The 15418-nt window shown below is 43.3% G+C and overlaps 1 protein-coding gene across 1 annotated transcript in view; it reads right to left on the bottom strand.

The window, feature by feature from the left end:
• The window catches only part of LOC135202112 (DNA replication ATP-dependent helicase/nuclease DNA2-like), a 94982-nt gene that overhangs the window by 26074 nt on the left and 53490 nt on the right, over nucleotides 1–15418 (bottom strand). The window contains exon 8 of the mRNA XM_064231363.1: nucleotides 880–992. Within this exon, the coding sequence (XP_064087433.1) occupies nucleotides 880–992 (113 nt within the window). The remainder of the gene's footprint in view (nucleotides 1–879; nucleotides 993–15418) is intronic.

The raw sequence follows: 15418 nt of genomic DNA, 5'->3' as shown, positions 1-15418 counted from the left end.
ATTAAATGAAAAACCAAGGACAAACCTTTGTTTAGTATTAATATTAAACACTGTATATGTATAACTATTTAAATAAAAAAAAAATTAACCAAAAGGATCCCACCAGGATAAAAGATCAACGACCAGTCAGCCGGAGCTCACAAACATACATCTTCATCGGAAGATGGCCGAAAGCAAAGTGGAGTGTTTACATCCGGGCAGGCTAGCCTGCCCCACGGTAGTTACTGCCTAACCACCTTGTTCAAGATTCAACGGCCGTAATTCCAGCTATGCCGTAAGTTAATTCCTATTGTTAAAGGACCGAAAGGTTTGTATTACATATCGGAACAATTATTATTACCAAGTAATTTCAACAAACCTCTGACTTACAATACTTAACTCTTATATGGCTCGACAAAACTTTTACCAGATTAAAAGCAATCACTTCAATTTACAGTGCTCCCCCCATATTCGTAGACCCCCAGTGAATAGCTAAAACCCCCAAATAGTTGGAACCCCCTACACAAAAAATCCTAGCTGGATCCGGGTAAATCGCAGATGAAAAGCAAGGAATCTAGTAAGATCTGGCAACGCATGCGTATATCGGGTGAAAACTGGTCAAGGACCATGCACAAGAAAGCCCACAAATTTTTTTATACATACCCAGTTTTTTTAATAGTTTTATCACTAAAAGTACATTTTGTGATGAAATTTATAGAAAAAAAAAACAGGAATATGTGGATATTTCTAAAAGGAAAATACTGTGAATAGGCAAATTTCCTGCGAATAATGGGTAGCTATGGTCCAGAGAGAAATCTACGAATGTGAGTCTGCAAATACAGGGGCCCCACTGAAATGTTTTACAAACCACATGTGGACTACTATACACTATACACTTACCTTAAGCTTCAGAAGAATGTTATCCACTGCAGAATGGGTGTAACTAGTTAGTAAAACTGAATGACCTAGGGCAACCATCAACTCAACCAAGGCAACAATTGTTGATGTTTTACCTGTGAACAAATATTGAAAATATACTTGTACTGAAGATGTGAAATGAACAAGATTTTATCCCTTAAGAGGCAGGTTAAAAAATCAATATGCAGCACCCCAGGTAGGGGGAACTTTGAGGTTGCTCAATTTAAGAAAAAACATATCAATGGAAAGAGGATGATATGCAAATGCACCAGGTGTAAGAAAAAATATATTTAAAAATTTCCCCTACCTTCTACAAGAAGTTGAAAATGACTATTTGCAACCCCTTGTAGGACCTCTTTTTAACCCTCTTACGCCGACTGGACGTATTTTACGTCGACATTTTTTGTCTCCCATGTGCCAACTGGACGTATTTTACGTCTACTTACAAAAGTTTTTTTTAAAATTCGTGAAAAAATTCTTATAGCTTCTTATAGGCCTACCAGCCTAAAACTTGAATCACGCGCCTTGGGGGATGCTGGGAGTTCACGGATCAAGGTGTTGTTTTTGTTTACAATCGTTTACGCGCGCGCAAGGCACGAATTTCTTTCTTGCCGCACTAAAAAGTATCAGTGACACATCTCAAAAATTATTTCGTCACTTTGACATAATTTTTGTACCATTGTAAATTAGCCGTTACATGAAGTATTATATATGAAAATGTGCGCATTTTTATGTAGAATGCAACAATAAAATACTCATAATTGTAGCTTTTATCAGTTTTGAGATATTTTCATATAAATAACGATAATTCCCAAAATTTCAACCTTCGGTCAACTTTGACTCTACCGAAATGGTCGAAAACGCAATTGTAAGCTAAAACTCTTATATTTTAGTAATATTTAATCATTTACCTTAATTTTGCAACTAATTGGAAGTCTCTAGCACAATATTTCGATTTATGGTGAATTTATGAAAAAACTTTTTCTTTACATTCGCGCGGTAACTCTTCCGAAAAAAATCATACATGCGATTGTGGTAATATTTGCACCATTTTAAAATTAGCCGTTATATAGTTTTATACTATATGGAAATGTGCGCAATTTTATGCACAATACAACTGAAAACAACCCATGGTTGTAGCTTTTATCAGTTTTGAGATATTTTCATATAAATAACGATAATATGACAATTTGTCCAAAATTGCATTTTTCCTAACTATACAAACCTGAGGTCCTTTTACAATAGGAAGGTACTAGCGGCAGCTGGATAGGTCGTAAGCTTTCGAACAAGGGGTTCGGTAGTTAACTGCTTGTCCGACAGGCTCGCGCGCGCGACTGGGAGGTAAACAAATCACTTTTGCTTTTGGCCCAAGCAAAAACTGCAGAGTGAGGGGTGGCATGAGGTGGGACTATGTGTAAAAGGACCTCAGGTTTGTATAGTTAGGAAAAATGCAATTTTGGACAAATTGTCATTTGTTCCGACACGGCATACAAACCTTCGGTCCTTTTACAATAGGAAGACTCACTTCTTGGTGGGAGGAATCTGAGTCTTTTGTGAACAGACTGTGTTCGCCAACCTTGGAATGCCTCCCTGGTCGTAAGACGCAGGGAGGGATCCAAGCCTCTGTCCGATTGATCGGGGTGTGCACCGCAGGATCAATGGTTCAGACCTCTGGACCAAGTACTAAGAGAGAGGCAAGCGTATCTCTTCGTACCAGCAAACAAGAACAAGTTCCTATTTGCAAGAGGCAACATAAAGTTATGGTTTGTCTCTTGTGGCATCCACTTCCCCTCCCTTGTGGAGGGGAAGTGGTGGATATTCGCTCCATCCCTAGTGAAGGGATAGGATGGGGCTCTGTCGAGTAGCTCACCGGCATCTCGTCCTTATCCAGCAAGGTGATGACCGTATCCCTCTACCCACAGGTACAGGGGAGGGGGAGAAAAAGATAGGAAGAGAAGCCAGTCACTCTCTCATTCACTTATCTATTCTTACAGTCACACCAGGACTCGATGCTGTTCAGCCTGCTAGGGTCTGGGTTAGCTACACAACGTGTTGAGCAGCCACCACGGGTCCCAAGGAAAACGATCCAAGGACCTGTGGGCAATATCCAAAAGGTAGAAGGAGGTGCAGTGGTCTGGTTGTACCAGACCCCTGCCTTCAGTACCTGCGCCACGGAGAAGTTCTTGTGTAACTCGAGGGAGTGTACTTCTAGGTCATCTTGGTGCTGACGAAGAGTCTTCAACACTCAGCCTGGGATGTCGAGTTTCTTCAGTAAGCGCGGTCGCGCTTTCACAGGAAAAAGCAGCATCTCCTTCGCATCGAAGGCGGTGAAGTCCATTAGGGAGGGGATTGTGAAGGACTAACCGATCGTCGGAGGACCGAAGGGTTCTGAGTCTTCGCTACGAAGTCAGTACGAAATCGAGCGTCACGAATCCCCATCCCCTGGATGCTTGACTTCGCAGGAAAAGTCATGCAAATTACCTCAGAGGAAAAGAAGGGAAATGGTTCGTATGACCTATCCCTCTTCTCGACTTCGGTGATGTCCTGTACCCATACTGGTCTATCCGTCTGCAGCGAACTGTCTCACATTCTCCTATCCCCATGCAGTGAAGTTCTTCTCGGTAGTGGATAGGACACCGACACTCAATGGTGGGTGTCGATGGTATGGGTACTGTGACAAGCTATTAAAACGAAGTAATGATTGCTTTGTAACAACAGAACTAAGTCAACAGCGTAGTTCGTAACTGACTCGGGAGCTCTTGACAGCTGCCGACTGACTACGTTTGGAAGGATGGCCAAGTTGTTCCAAAGCATCCCGAGCAAGTCACGTGACCTTCGCCTTAAAAGGGAAAAGGGTTATGCCAAGAGACTAAACAAATAATTTGTTCGTCACCGATGCCAGAAGGCGAGGTGATGATTCTCTTAAGGCATGTGCCCAACAGGCGAAAGTCAATTGCCTTCTAGAGACCGAGATCCCTCACGGCAAGATATCTCATAGTATAGTTGATTCTCAGCTAAGGAGAAACAACACTATGTGCGTTGAAGACGAAGGTGTACCTACGTCTTCACAGCTGAACCGAGAGAAGGATTCTCAAGATTCTGAACCTGTGCTACAAAGACTGAGAACGCTAACCGCTATTCATTGCTGTCCGGTGAGGATCGTAGTTGCAATAAAAGCGGAGCGCTTTTCAGTAATGAAGAGACAGGGAATACTGCCTGAAGAACTGCTTTCTCATGGGCTGAACATTTGGAAGTAGAGCTGTCAGGTCGGAGAGTAGGCGATGTCTTCTGACACATCTGTTAATTCGGGGCGAGCAATGAATAATTGCACACCTACGAATACGAGATATTTTGAAGACAAACTCAGATGTCTGCAAAAATCATTCGCATTATCGCGGTGCGATGCAGCGGGAGACTAGTACAGACTTCTGTTACCGTGCGGTAAACAGAAAGATGAAAGAGTCGAAGAGATATCTCTGTTGAAAATTCTCGCAATGTCGAAGGCGATGAAATCGAGCGTCACAGCAGTAGATGGTCCTTCATTATTGCGAGAATCCCCGTTAATCAGAGACCTAAGTCCATGATTGTTGGGCAGAAGATACGGTTGCGGTAGTCAATCAAACCAGGTAGAGAGAGACGTAACCGACCGTTCATCTCCGAGACCTAGCTGATACTGAGCTGCTATCAGGCAGTTCAATACGCAGTAGCTCTCGGTGACTCGTCATCCTGAGTTGCCAGGTAATCCCATTATTCCACGAAGGAATGCGTTCGGCTAGAACCATCGAGCATAAAGAATACGCTCGAGCAATTATATTTAAACGAAATGGATTTCGGTAAATACAAAAGCTGATTTGGTGTTGTCATGACAATACCAAGTATCTAAAATCGAAAACTGATAACTGCTGGGAGGTTGCAGGCAACCCCGAGTTGCAGTTCAATTAAGATACAATTCGTCTCGGTCACAAACCGTAGAGTTAACTACGGTATGCGCCTACCCCCCGGACAATTCAACTGTTAAAAGAATCATGTCGCGAGGGTAATATACGTAGTATATTTGTAGGTTCTGTACCACGACCTCCATCCTAAATTCTTTCCTCTCGAGGAATGAGAATAAGGATTGGAGATCGACCGCCTTCGTTCTCTAGTCAAGAGAGTGAAGGAGAAGTCTTTCCCAAAGGAAAGCTTCAATGGTGAACAGAATACCGAAGACGATAGTTCAAGCCAAACTGGAAGTTCTCGTCCGTTCTTCTCTATTCCAGGTTAATCGCCTACTGTGAGATACTCTTCTTTCACAGCAGTCTTCTTCCAAATGCTAGAAATTACAGGAATTCGAGCATAAGCGAGGTTCCCGATTATCGTGTAACAATTATCAGGGATTCTCGCTCACTTTGGACCGTGGTCTCGCCTAAGTGTTTGGAGATCGTAAAAAACTCGAACACTGAGTGCGCTAGAAATTCCATAGAATTCTAAGCACTCTGCGAAACCCCCCACCGAATTCGTCAAACGATATCGGCTGGTGGACCTCTCGATTCCCGTAGAAATCGAGAAAGGGGCAGGATCCCTCCTCAACGACCGGGGCTTACGTCAGGTAGGAACCCGAAGGTCCCCCCGGTAGCGCAGCCCCTAACGTGGGATCTTACAGAGAAATCTCTGTAGGATCCCTCCCCTTTCCCTCGTAGCCGTAAGGAGAGAGAGAATGGGGGAGGAATTGGATACTGGCTCGCCTTCCCAGCGGAACTAGCAGTTGGAGAAGAAAAGGAGCAGCCATCGCCTTACGGCGATGGCCTCTCAGAGCCTGGGAAAACGTATCGTCAGGAGAAAACGTTTTCCCGAGGAGGGTTACGAACTCATACTGTAGGTAAGGGTCTGCCGCCACTGTGAACGTCGTCTGGGTGGGGCTGATCGACACCTGACAGGAGAGAGCCGATACCGTCCTCCGACTCATTCCAGTCCTCGTCGAGGTCGAAACCTCTCAGGAGGACCAAAGGGGTATTCAAATACGGTGTCCGAAGACATGTAGAAACGCCTCTGTCACAGTAGAGGAGGTGAAGTAGCTTGTTCGACCGGCCAGAACTGAGAGAGCCATTCTTGTCCGGAGACGAGAGACTACTTGGTTCAACACAGTCGGCAAGCTCCGATCGCGGCAGACCCACCGTCGATTTGGGTTCCCTCTCGGGCCCCAAAACGACTCGAGCCGAGACATGGCTCTGCTGGTGGGAGCGGCGATCCTTCCCCGAGGTCGTTGTGCTGACGAATCAGCGCCATAACCTCGGCAAAGTTCCTCTGGATCTCGGAAGTCACAGCATCTTGCAGAGTAGGACCGTTAAGCCCTTCGAACAAGAGCATATTCCGAGAACCTTCCTCCTAAGAAGGGGGAACAGCGACAGCCCTCTCAGTCTTCTCCATCCATTGCGCATACGTCCTGGCCGTTCCAAGAACCGTGCCTGGCACGTAGGGCGTCGTGGTGGGATCATGAGGGGCGCACCCCTCACGATCACTCCTCAATACCTCGCTCCTTCCGGTGTAACCCGAGAGGTTTTGAAGGTACGGGAGAGGCAGACCTGACGCTCCCTCCTCGCTCGCTGGCAGAACCAGCAGGCTTGGAAGGGCTGCAGGCGATCGTCAACCCGCGGTGGGTGGCGATCGAGCTGCAGGCCTGGTCGAACCGTCTCGCTGTGGAGAACGGCTGGACTGAGCACAGCAGCCCCGATCTCGAGTGTCAGACGAGCTGGTGCTGGTTGCCGTACCCGATCGCTCTCTGTGAGAGCGACGGTCAGGCGACCTGCAGGCTCCACTGTCACGTGAGACCGGTGCTTGTCCTCACGGCACGTCACGTCGCTGGTTCCAGCCGTGGCTGGCACCGGCGAACTGGGGGGGGGGACCTCTTCCCAGCTTCAGCCCGTGGCCGGTCCGTGGACCGTCACGTCCCCACCGGGTAGCCAGTTCTGGTCGCCGCGAGAGCGAGAGCTGGTCTGGTGAGAGTCGCGTGAGCGGCTGTCACCAGTCTTCCGCCCCGTGCCGTGAACCTGACGCTGAGCGGACTCAGAGGTCTGGTTCCTGGCTGCACGGTCGCTGGTAGGCGACCGTACACTCGGTACCTCCCGCGAACGAGAGGCCGAGACGGACCCTGATGCAGTGGCAGATCCACTGACACCAGGCGAGGAAGTACCGGTGTTAGCCGGTACCCCTCTGGTCCCCGTAGTCTTCTTTTTTCCTTGCGGAAGAAGAGCGGGCCCGCTCCCGAAGGAGCAGGAGGCCAGCGGAAAGGAAACCCTCCCGTCCCACCGAGGTGAGACGGGTCTCGAGAAGAAGCTCCCGAGGAAAGACTTCTTAGGAGGGAGGAGGCAACCTTCTTCTTCCTCGGCTGTGAAGCCTTAGAAGTCAAAGGGGAAGAGGCGGCAGCCGACGACGATGAAGAAGATGAAGACGACGACGACGACACCTTCCTCCTCTTCTTCGTCAGCTTCCTCAGGACAGACGTAAGATCTGCTATCCAGGGCGGAGCCGGGGCTGCTGTAGCCGAAGCCACAGGGCCCGGACGCACCTGTACAGACAGACCAAAGTCTGGGGTAGTACCACCACGAACAGGGACGACGTCAGCAGATATGGGCATCTCAGGAACAGCAGGCACAGCCAGCACAGCATCGCAGGGACAGCCAGCGCAGAGCAACGGCAGGGACAGCCAGCGCAGCAACTGCATGGACAGTCAGCACAGAATCGGCAGGTAACTGCAGGCAGCACCGGAAACACAGGAGGTGAAGCAGCAGCCAGCAACATCCTGGTACCGGCGGCAGGTCCAGGGGGCGAGCTCTAGGGCAGCGGAAGTGTGGTCACGGCAGCGCGGCAACCACGAGCGGCGGCGGCACGCCCCCCTCTCGGTACGGCGAACGGCACTTCACAGCGGCGTAGGCAAGACTGTTACCACGTGAGGCGAGTATACACCAGGGGTGAGGGGGAGGGACGTCGTCACTGGAGTCGATATCGTTGTCGTGGTCACCACTCCATGGGTGACCGCAGCAGGCCCAGACATAGAACCGCCGCCCTTGGACACTAGGCACGCCCTGCAAATCGACGGACGCCCATACTTCACCAAGGTCCACCTCGTGGCAATGCACCGCGGAAAATGGGTAGTAGTGATTAGTGGGGGGGAAGTCCCCTCGCGCGGGGGGGTGAGCCCCACACCCCGAACGAGCGGAAGACCCCGAATACAGTGGGGCATCGCTTATTCACGGATCAGTATTCACGGATCCAGTTAATCACGGGTTTTTTCTTGGACCGTTTCTCATGTTACATCACTGGTATGAATCACTGCATCACGGGTTTGTTGTGCTGCGTATGCGATGTTTTTTCGGTAGGCTAACCCTCGGCCGTGGTCCGATAACTACCAACATTCATTTAAAGACTCATATAATGATATTAACTGACAATAAAGGTAATAAAACCATTCTCACCTAATATATTATTGTCCTATCTTCGAATAAATAGCCTATTCAAGGTTTATGTACGACGTTTCATTGGTAGGCTAAGCGTAGTTGCAGTGTGATACCACCAACGTACACAAACATTCACATTATGATATTAACTGACAATAAAGGTAATAAAAAACCATTCTTACCATATATATTATAGTCATATCTTCATAATAAATAGCCTATTCGAAGAATAATTCCACATCATTGCACTCAACTTATCGTGGGAGTGGCCAGCCACAAAAGTAAGCATATACCTTTACGTACGAAAATGGTTTATGTATACGGTTGCGTTCAAAGCGACATTTTTTGTTTGATAAACTTTTAGAAATTTTAATAGTAGTGGTAGTGTAATTACAGTAGTAATAACATTAAGGCTAAAATTAATTCGAACTCATTATTATTTTGGCAGTATTCGTATATAACTTCTCTGAACAATGAAGTCATACAACGCTATTTGTCATAGATTATCGAAGTATTGCTTTTTGTTATTGGCGACGAAGCGTAAACGAAATACATAAAAGCATTTTTTTACCTTATATATTATCGTCATATCTTCATAATAAAAAGGCTATTCGGGTGGAGTAATTCCATATCAGTGAAATCAATTTTATCTATGCGAGGCCAGCCAGCTGACAAAATGTACGTACGTATATGAAAATCAAATTATGGTAGCGTTCACAGCAAGATTATCTTTCGAAATTTTTATAGTACTATTCATGCTACGTCGTAGTAATGTTTGGAATATACGTAATATTAATTTTCAATACAAAATATCATCGTTATTTATGTAGTGAATAATAGTTTAGAATTATCATACATACACTGCATTGTTATGGGTTTGTGGCAGTGATAACCAAAATAACGTTCTCCTTTAAGTCGTCATATCTTCATAATAAAAAGGCTATTCGGTGAAGTAATTCCATATCAGTGAAATCAATTTTATCTATGCGAGGCCAGCCAGCTGACAAAATGTAAGTACGTATATGAAAATCAAATTATGGTAGCGTTCACAGCAAGATTATCTTTCGAAATATTTATAGTACTATTCATGCTACGGTTAGTAATAATGTTTTGGAATATATGTAACATTAATTTTCAATACAAAATATCATCGTTATTTTGGTAGTGAATAATAGTTTAGAATTATCATACATACACTGCATTGTTATGGGTTTCTGGCAGTGATAAAACAACCAAAATAACGTTCTCCTTTTAAGAAGTCAACGCGTTTAGGAAAAACATGACATAGAATCGACTTTGCGACTTCGTTCACTTTGATATTTTTAACGATACAATAACTATCATTTGTACTACTAAAACCCATCTTCACAAGTAATTTTCGTAAGATATGTGTTGTTACAAAAGCTAGCTTATACATTAAAGGCTTTTATAATTTAAGTCATCTTAGATATACATATGTACCCAAACTCATTATGGGGAAATTTACTACTGTTTCCTCGGATATTGAAATACTTTAGCATCATTCAAACACTTTAATAATATAATGCATAATACTAGGCTATACATATTTACATCGTATACAAATACTACATACAGTTATATACAACATACTTTTATATACAAAGTTAACAGTTATATACACATACTTTTATATACAAAATTAATCATATGAGTAGTGATCAGACGACAGCTGTGCACTGGACTACGTACGTACTACTTGGAAGATAAAACGAACAAAAATTTTGTTGTTGTTTAGTCGCCGGGATAGATTAACATTTTTCCAGAGATTAAAGAGCTGAATTTTGTTTTGAAGGTATGTCAACCACGTCAGTAAATAGGTATCATCTTCTAAGGAATTTTTTTTTTTTCTCTTCTTTTTGCGGAAGAATCTTCAAGCCATTTTGCATTCAAAGTAATGAGAAGGAATCATTTCTATTCTTTCATGAAATCAGTAAAAATACTTACACTAATAATAAAAAACTAAAAAACTACGTACTGTATGCAAAACACATACATCATCGTTAGCTTCGTGTGTGTAAACGTTCATTCTAAGAAATTACAGAGTAGTATAACTAACACCTGATTGGTTGGTTGGTAGCCATGGAGATCTGTTATCCAATGACTGCCCTCTGCTTCTGTTCTATTTATAGACATATGCCATGGATGGCACTAGGTTTGAACGTTACCATGTTCGTGATTTTCTTGACTGCTGACGGCAAAAATTACTCAATAATTTTCTTTATATAATTATTCCTTCGTGAAAACAATAATATAATAACGCGGTTGACATACCTTCAAAACAAAATTCAGCTTTTTAATCTCTGGAAAAATGTTAATCTATCCCGGCGACTAACAACAACAAAATTTTTTGTTCGTTTATCTTCCAAGTAGTACGTACGTAGTTCCAGTGCACAGCTGTCGTTCTGCTCAACTACTCATATGATTAACTTTGTATATAAAGTATGTGTATATAACTGTTAACTTTGTATATAAAAGTACGTATGTGTATATAACTGTATGTAGTATTTGTATACGATGTAAATATGTATAGCCTAGTATTTATGCATTATATTATTAAAGCGTTTGAATGATGCTAAAGTATTTCAATATCCGAGGAAACAGTAGTAAATTTCCCACAATGAGTTTGGGTGCATATGTATATCTAAGATGACTTAAATTATAAAAGCCTTTTATGTATAAGCTAGCTTTTGCAACAACACATATCTTACGAAAAATTACTTATGTGAAGATGGTTTTAGTAGTACAAATGATAGTTATTGTATCGTTAAAAATATCAAAGTGAACGAAGTCGCAAAGTCGATTCTATGTCATGTTTTTAACTTTAACGTATAGTGGTATGAAAAACACCAGTGTGTCGTAGCGATGTGTCATCAATATAGTGGTATGAAAATACCACATGGTGTTGTAGCGATACATACACAAAGTACAATCCTTTTCCCGGACCATCCTCAGAATTTTACGACTCTTCAACTTCAAGATCGATATGGTAAAATATATTATATAGTCATACTTATTGTTAAAATTCACAAGTTGAACTGCAAAACATTATATTTTGATTGTTATGTACATATATTTTTTGTGTTTTACGGAATGTTTGTTTTGAAAATAATACCTATTAGTGAACATATGGTATTAATTGTCCCACTATTTTATTATAGGTGATCTTAATTATCTCACATTCATTTAACAAGTATTATATTAATATTTATTTAAATAAACTGTAATTAATAAATAACAATAATGAAAAAACATAAAGGGAAAAAATGTTTTTTGCTGCAGTAGTGGTGTTTGTTTGATTATGCATCTGACCTCACATTTCCGAAATCTTGAAAAAATTCCAAAAACCGAAAACATCGGAATGTGTTTTACTGCACATTTTTTTAAACGCACACAATGTCTACACATTTACTGATACCCGTTGGTGAAGACAAATTACAGTACGTACGTATTTATTCCTGAGAGAGAGAGAGAGAGAGAGAGAGAGAGAGAGAGAGAGAGAGAGAGAGGAGAGAGAGAGATGAGAGAGAGAATGATTAAGGCTCCAAGGCGTGTTTACAATTATTACTTATCTTGGGATTTTTTTTAATCTTGAGATTTTCTATTCAATTCTCGAGATTAATAAGAAAATTACCGTAAATTGACTAGCATCACACACATCTGATGACTCGGCCATTAGCAGGCTAAACCACCAACCTTATGAACTTGCATGATACATGAGATACATGACAAAACACAAAACCACTGTTTATTGGTGAAATTGGGGGTTGCACGATATGGGAGATTGCACGTTATTCGAGTATATACGGTATGTGATTTTTTTTAGCCTTTATGGAACAAAATCTAGCAAGAAATTGCCATTCCCAGTTGGCACACTGGCCTACTCACGGTTGTTTGTTGTTGTTATGAAATGTGGTGTGCGGCGCGTTCTTTAAATTGTACCCATATAAACGAGTTAATTATGTGGCATCCAAAAGCCCTGATTCTTTTACTCTTATGGGAAAGACGCCTAAAGGTCAGATGAAGGTTTTTACGTGGAATATACTCTTAACAGTGTTTTGACAAAGAAGGGAGATGTTTCGCTGCATACTGTTTGGTAGCATTATCGTTATATACTTACGGATTGCACTGCAAAATCGTCGCCATCTTTTATCAACATAGATTGTGGTGAGTACCCATATGATTACATAATTTTGATAGTTCTCTTACCACTCATCCTCTCTTTCCTTGTAAAAAAAAAAAAAAACGAGGCCCACCATGCGTATGTAGGCTTCTAGCTGTAATCCCTAGGTTCTAGTAGGCTACATATGTACAGTAGTACATATACTACATTTATTTTTTAAGGCTAATTTTGTACAATAACTTTAAAACTGTCTTGAATTTAGTTTTAGGTGATAGTTGAAAACATATTTGGTGTTTGAACTAAAGTAGGCAGTTATAAACATTGGAATAGTGGTCTTGGGTGGGTTAACTATTAAAGTAGGCAGTTTTAAGCAATTTTGAGGGTTATCAGGATAACACGGGTATTTACTTATCACGGGGGGGGTTGGGGTTCTGGGCCCTATCCCCCGTGGATAACGAGGCCCCACACTGTACAATTGTACATCGGGCGAGCGCCCTCCCCCGCGCTCGACAGATCGGGCGAGGGAGGAGAACCAGATAACCTCCCCCCCGAAGGGGAAGGGCCATCTGTGGGAGCTTAGCGGGGGGGGGGAGGGATTCTCGTTCCCCACCCCCGCACAGCACCCATGTACCCAACAATAATAAAAAGAGCCCGAGAGCAATCGTGCCCTCGGCACCGAATGCATGGGCATAAGGATCAATTCCCTGACTGAGCGGAACTTGAACCAAAATAAATATTGATGCAATCAATAATAAAAGGAATAACATGAAAAAAAATCTTGCATTACGATTCACTTCACCATGAATAAGGGCTCGAGCGAGCGCATTTGCGCCCTCGGTACCGAGCGCAAGGGTAAAAGGATCCATTCCCGATTATGAACGGAAACCTTGATCCATAATGAATTGATGCAATCAAAATACAGGCGGTCCCCGGGTTACGACGGTTCCGGCTTACGACGTTCCGAGGTTACGACGCTTTTTCTTAAATATTCAATGGAAAATCCAATCCGTCCTGGGTTACGACGCTTGTTCCGAGGTTACGACGCTGACGCTTCCGACGCTCCGAGTTAACGACGCTTTTAAAAACGCATGCTATGATAAAAATCCTTTATAGTTTAGCACAGTATATAATAAAAATATGTTTTTGGTTACATTACAACAAAAATTTTGAGGTTATGATGATTTTTGACAACTTTTTTTTTTCGTATTTTTGAATTTTTTTAGTGACGCCGCATATGCGGAACTAGTTTGCGGGCGAATGAATACACTAGCTTGGGATGCGCAGTTTAAAACAGTCCAAAAGCGCAAATATAATGAAAAATCATTGCTTGTTTCCAGTACATAATTAAAAAAACTAAGTTTCTGGTTAGATTACAACACAAATTCCAAGGTTACGATGTTTTGTTATGCTTTTTAACGATACCTCATATGCAGAACTAGTTTTTGAGCGGAGGTGCATAAATTAATTAACGCTATTAAACTGTATGGTAAATTGACCGAACAACGACCTCGGACGGTCGAGGACGCAAGCGTAACAATACGAAAGGACGCCACTTCAATCGCGTGTCTGCCTGAAGTTCAGTCGGTTTTGTGTGCTAAGACGTTGCTGAAATTCCTTGCCATTTTCGCAAATTTACAATGGCTCCTAAAACGCCAAAGTACTTCCTCCGATGATAGTTCATCCAAGAAGAGGAAGGTCATCACGATGGAGGTCAAATATGACGTGGTAAAGCGTTCGGAGAAGGGAGAAACTAACACCGAAATAGGCCGTTCTTTAGGCTTGAGCAGGACCACGGTGGTAACCATTGTGAAGGAACAATTAAGGAAGGGGGGGGGGGGGGAAGGAACGTATTCTGAAGCATGTTAAGGATGCTGCACCGATGAAGTCAACGGTGATAAACGAGAAGCAACGTAGCCAGAGCATTGTTGAAATGGAGAAATTGCCCATGATCTGGCTGGAGGACCAGAACCAGCGACGTGTTCCGGTGAGCTTAAGTGTGATCCAGGAGAAGGCTAGAGCGCTGCATGAGGCAGTAGTGAAAAAGTTTGGCGAAGGCAGTGCTGGTGGTGAATTTTCCGCGAGTAGAGGTTGGTTTAACCGTTTTAAGGCTCGTGCAAATTTGCATAATGTGAAGCTGCAAGGGTGAAGCTGCTAGTGCTGATAGCAAAGCACAGAAAGTTTTCCAGGTGGTTTGGCTGAGATAATTAAGGATGGTGGTTACACGGCTGACCAAGTCTTTAATGTGGATGAGACTGGATTATTTTGGAAAAGAATGCCAAAATCGAACGTACCTTTCCAAGGAGGGAAGAAGTCAGCACCTGGCCATAAAGGCTGGAAAGGAGCGACTGACTTTGCTGTTTGGGGCCAATGCAAGTGGTGAGATTTGAAACTGAAGCCCTTGCTGGTGTATTTGGCCGAGAATCCCAGGGCTTTCAAGGGCATTTTCAAGAGTCAACTCCCTGTGATTTGGAAATCAAACAAGAAGGCTTGGGTTACCTTAATGGTCTTCGAAGATTGTTCAATGACCATTTCGTGCCAGCAGTGGAGCGGTATTTGACTTGCGAAGGGTCTGCCTTTTAAGGCCCTCTTAGTCCTGGACAATGCCCCTGGTCACCCTTCAAATTTGAGCGACATGCATCCTAATGTGAAGGTGGTGTACCTCCCACCCAATACCACATCGCTGATACAGCCAATGGACCAGGGAGTAATAGCTAATTTCAAGGCTTACTACCTTAGAAGGACCATACGTTTTGCTTTGAGGGCCATAGAAGCTAACAAGGAGTTGACACTGAAGCAATTCTGGAAGGGCTACAACATTGCTGATGCAGTGAAAATATTGCAAGTGCTTGGGACGAGGTGAAGACGACCACTTTAAATGGGCCTGGAAGAAACTGTGTCCACAGTTTGTTGCACAGTTTTGAAGGCTTTGACCAGGCAGAAGACGTCG

This window comes from Macrobrachium nipponense, chromosome 30, assembly GCF_015104395.2.
Source record: "Macrobrachium nipponense isolate FS-2020 chromosome 30, ASM1510439v2, whole genome shotgun sequence".
Taxonomy (NCBI): domain Eukaryota; kingdom Metazoa; phylum Arthropoda; class Malacostraca; order Decapoda; family Palaemonidae; genus Macrobrachium; species Macrobrachium nipponense.
The sequence above is the reverse complement of the archived record's forward strand: the minus strand, read 5'-3'. Positions and strand labels throughout refer to the sequence as shown.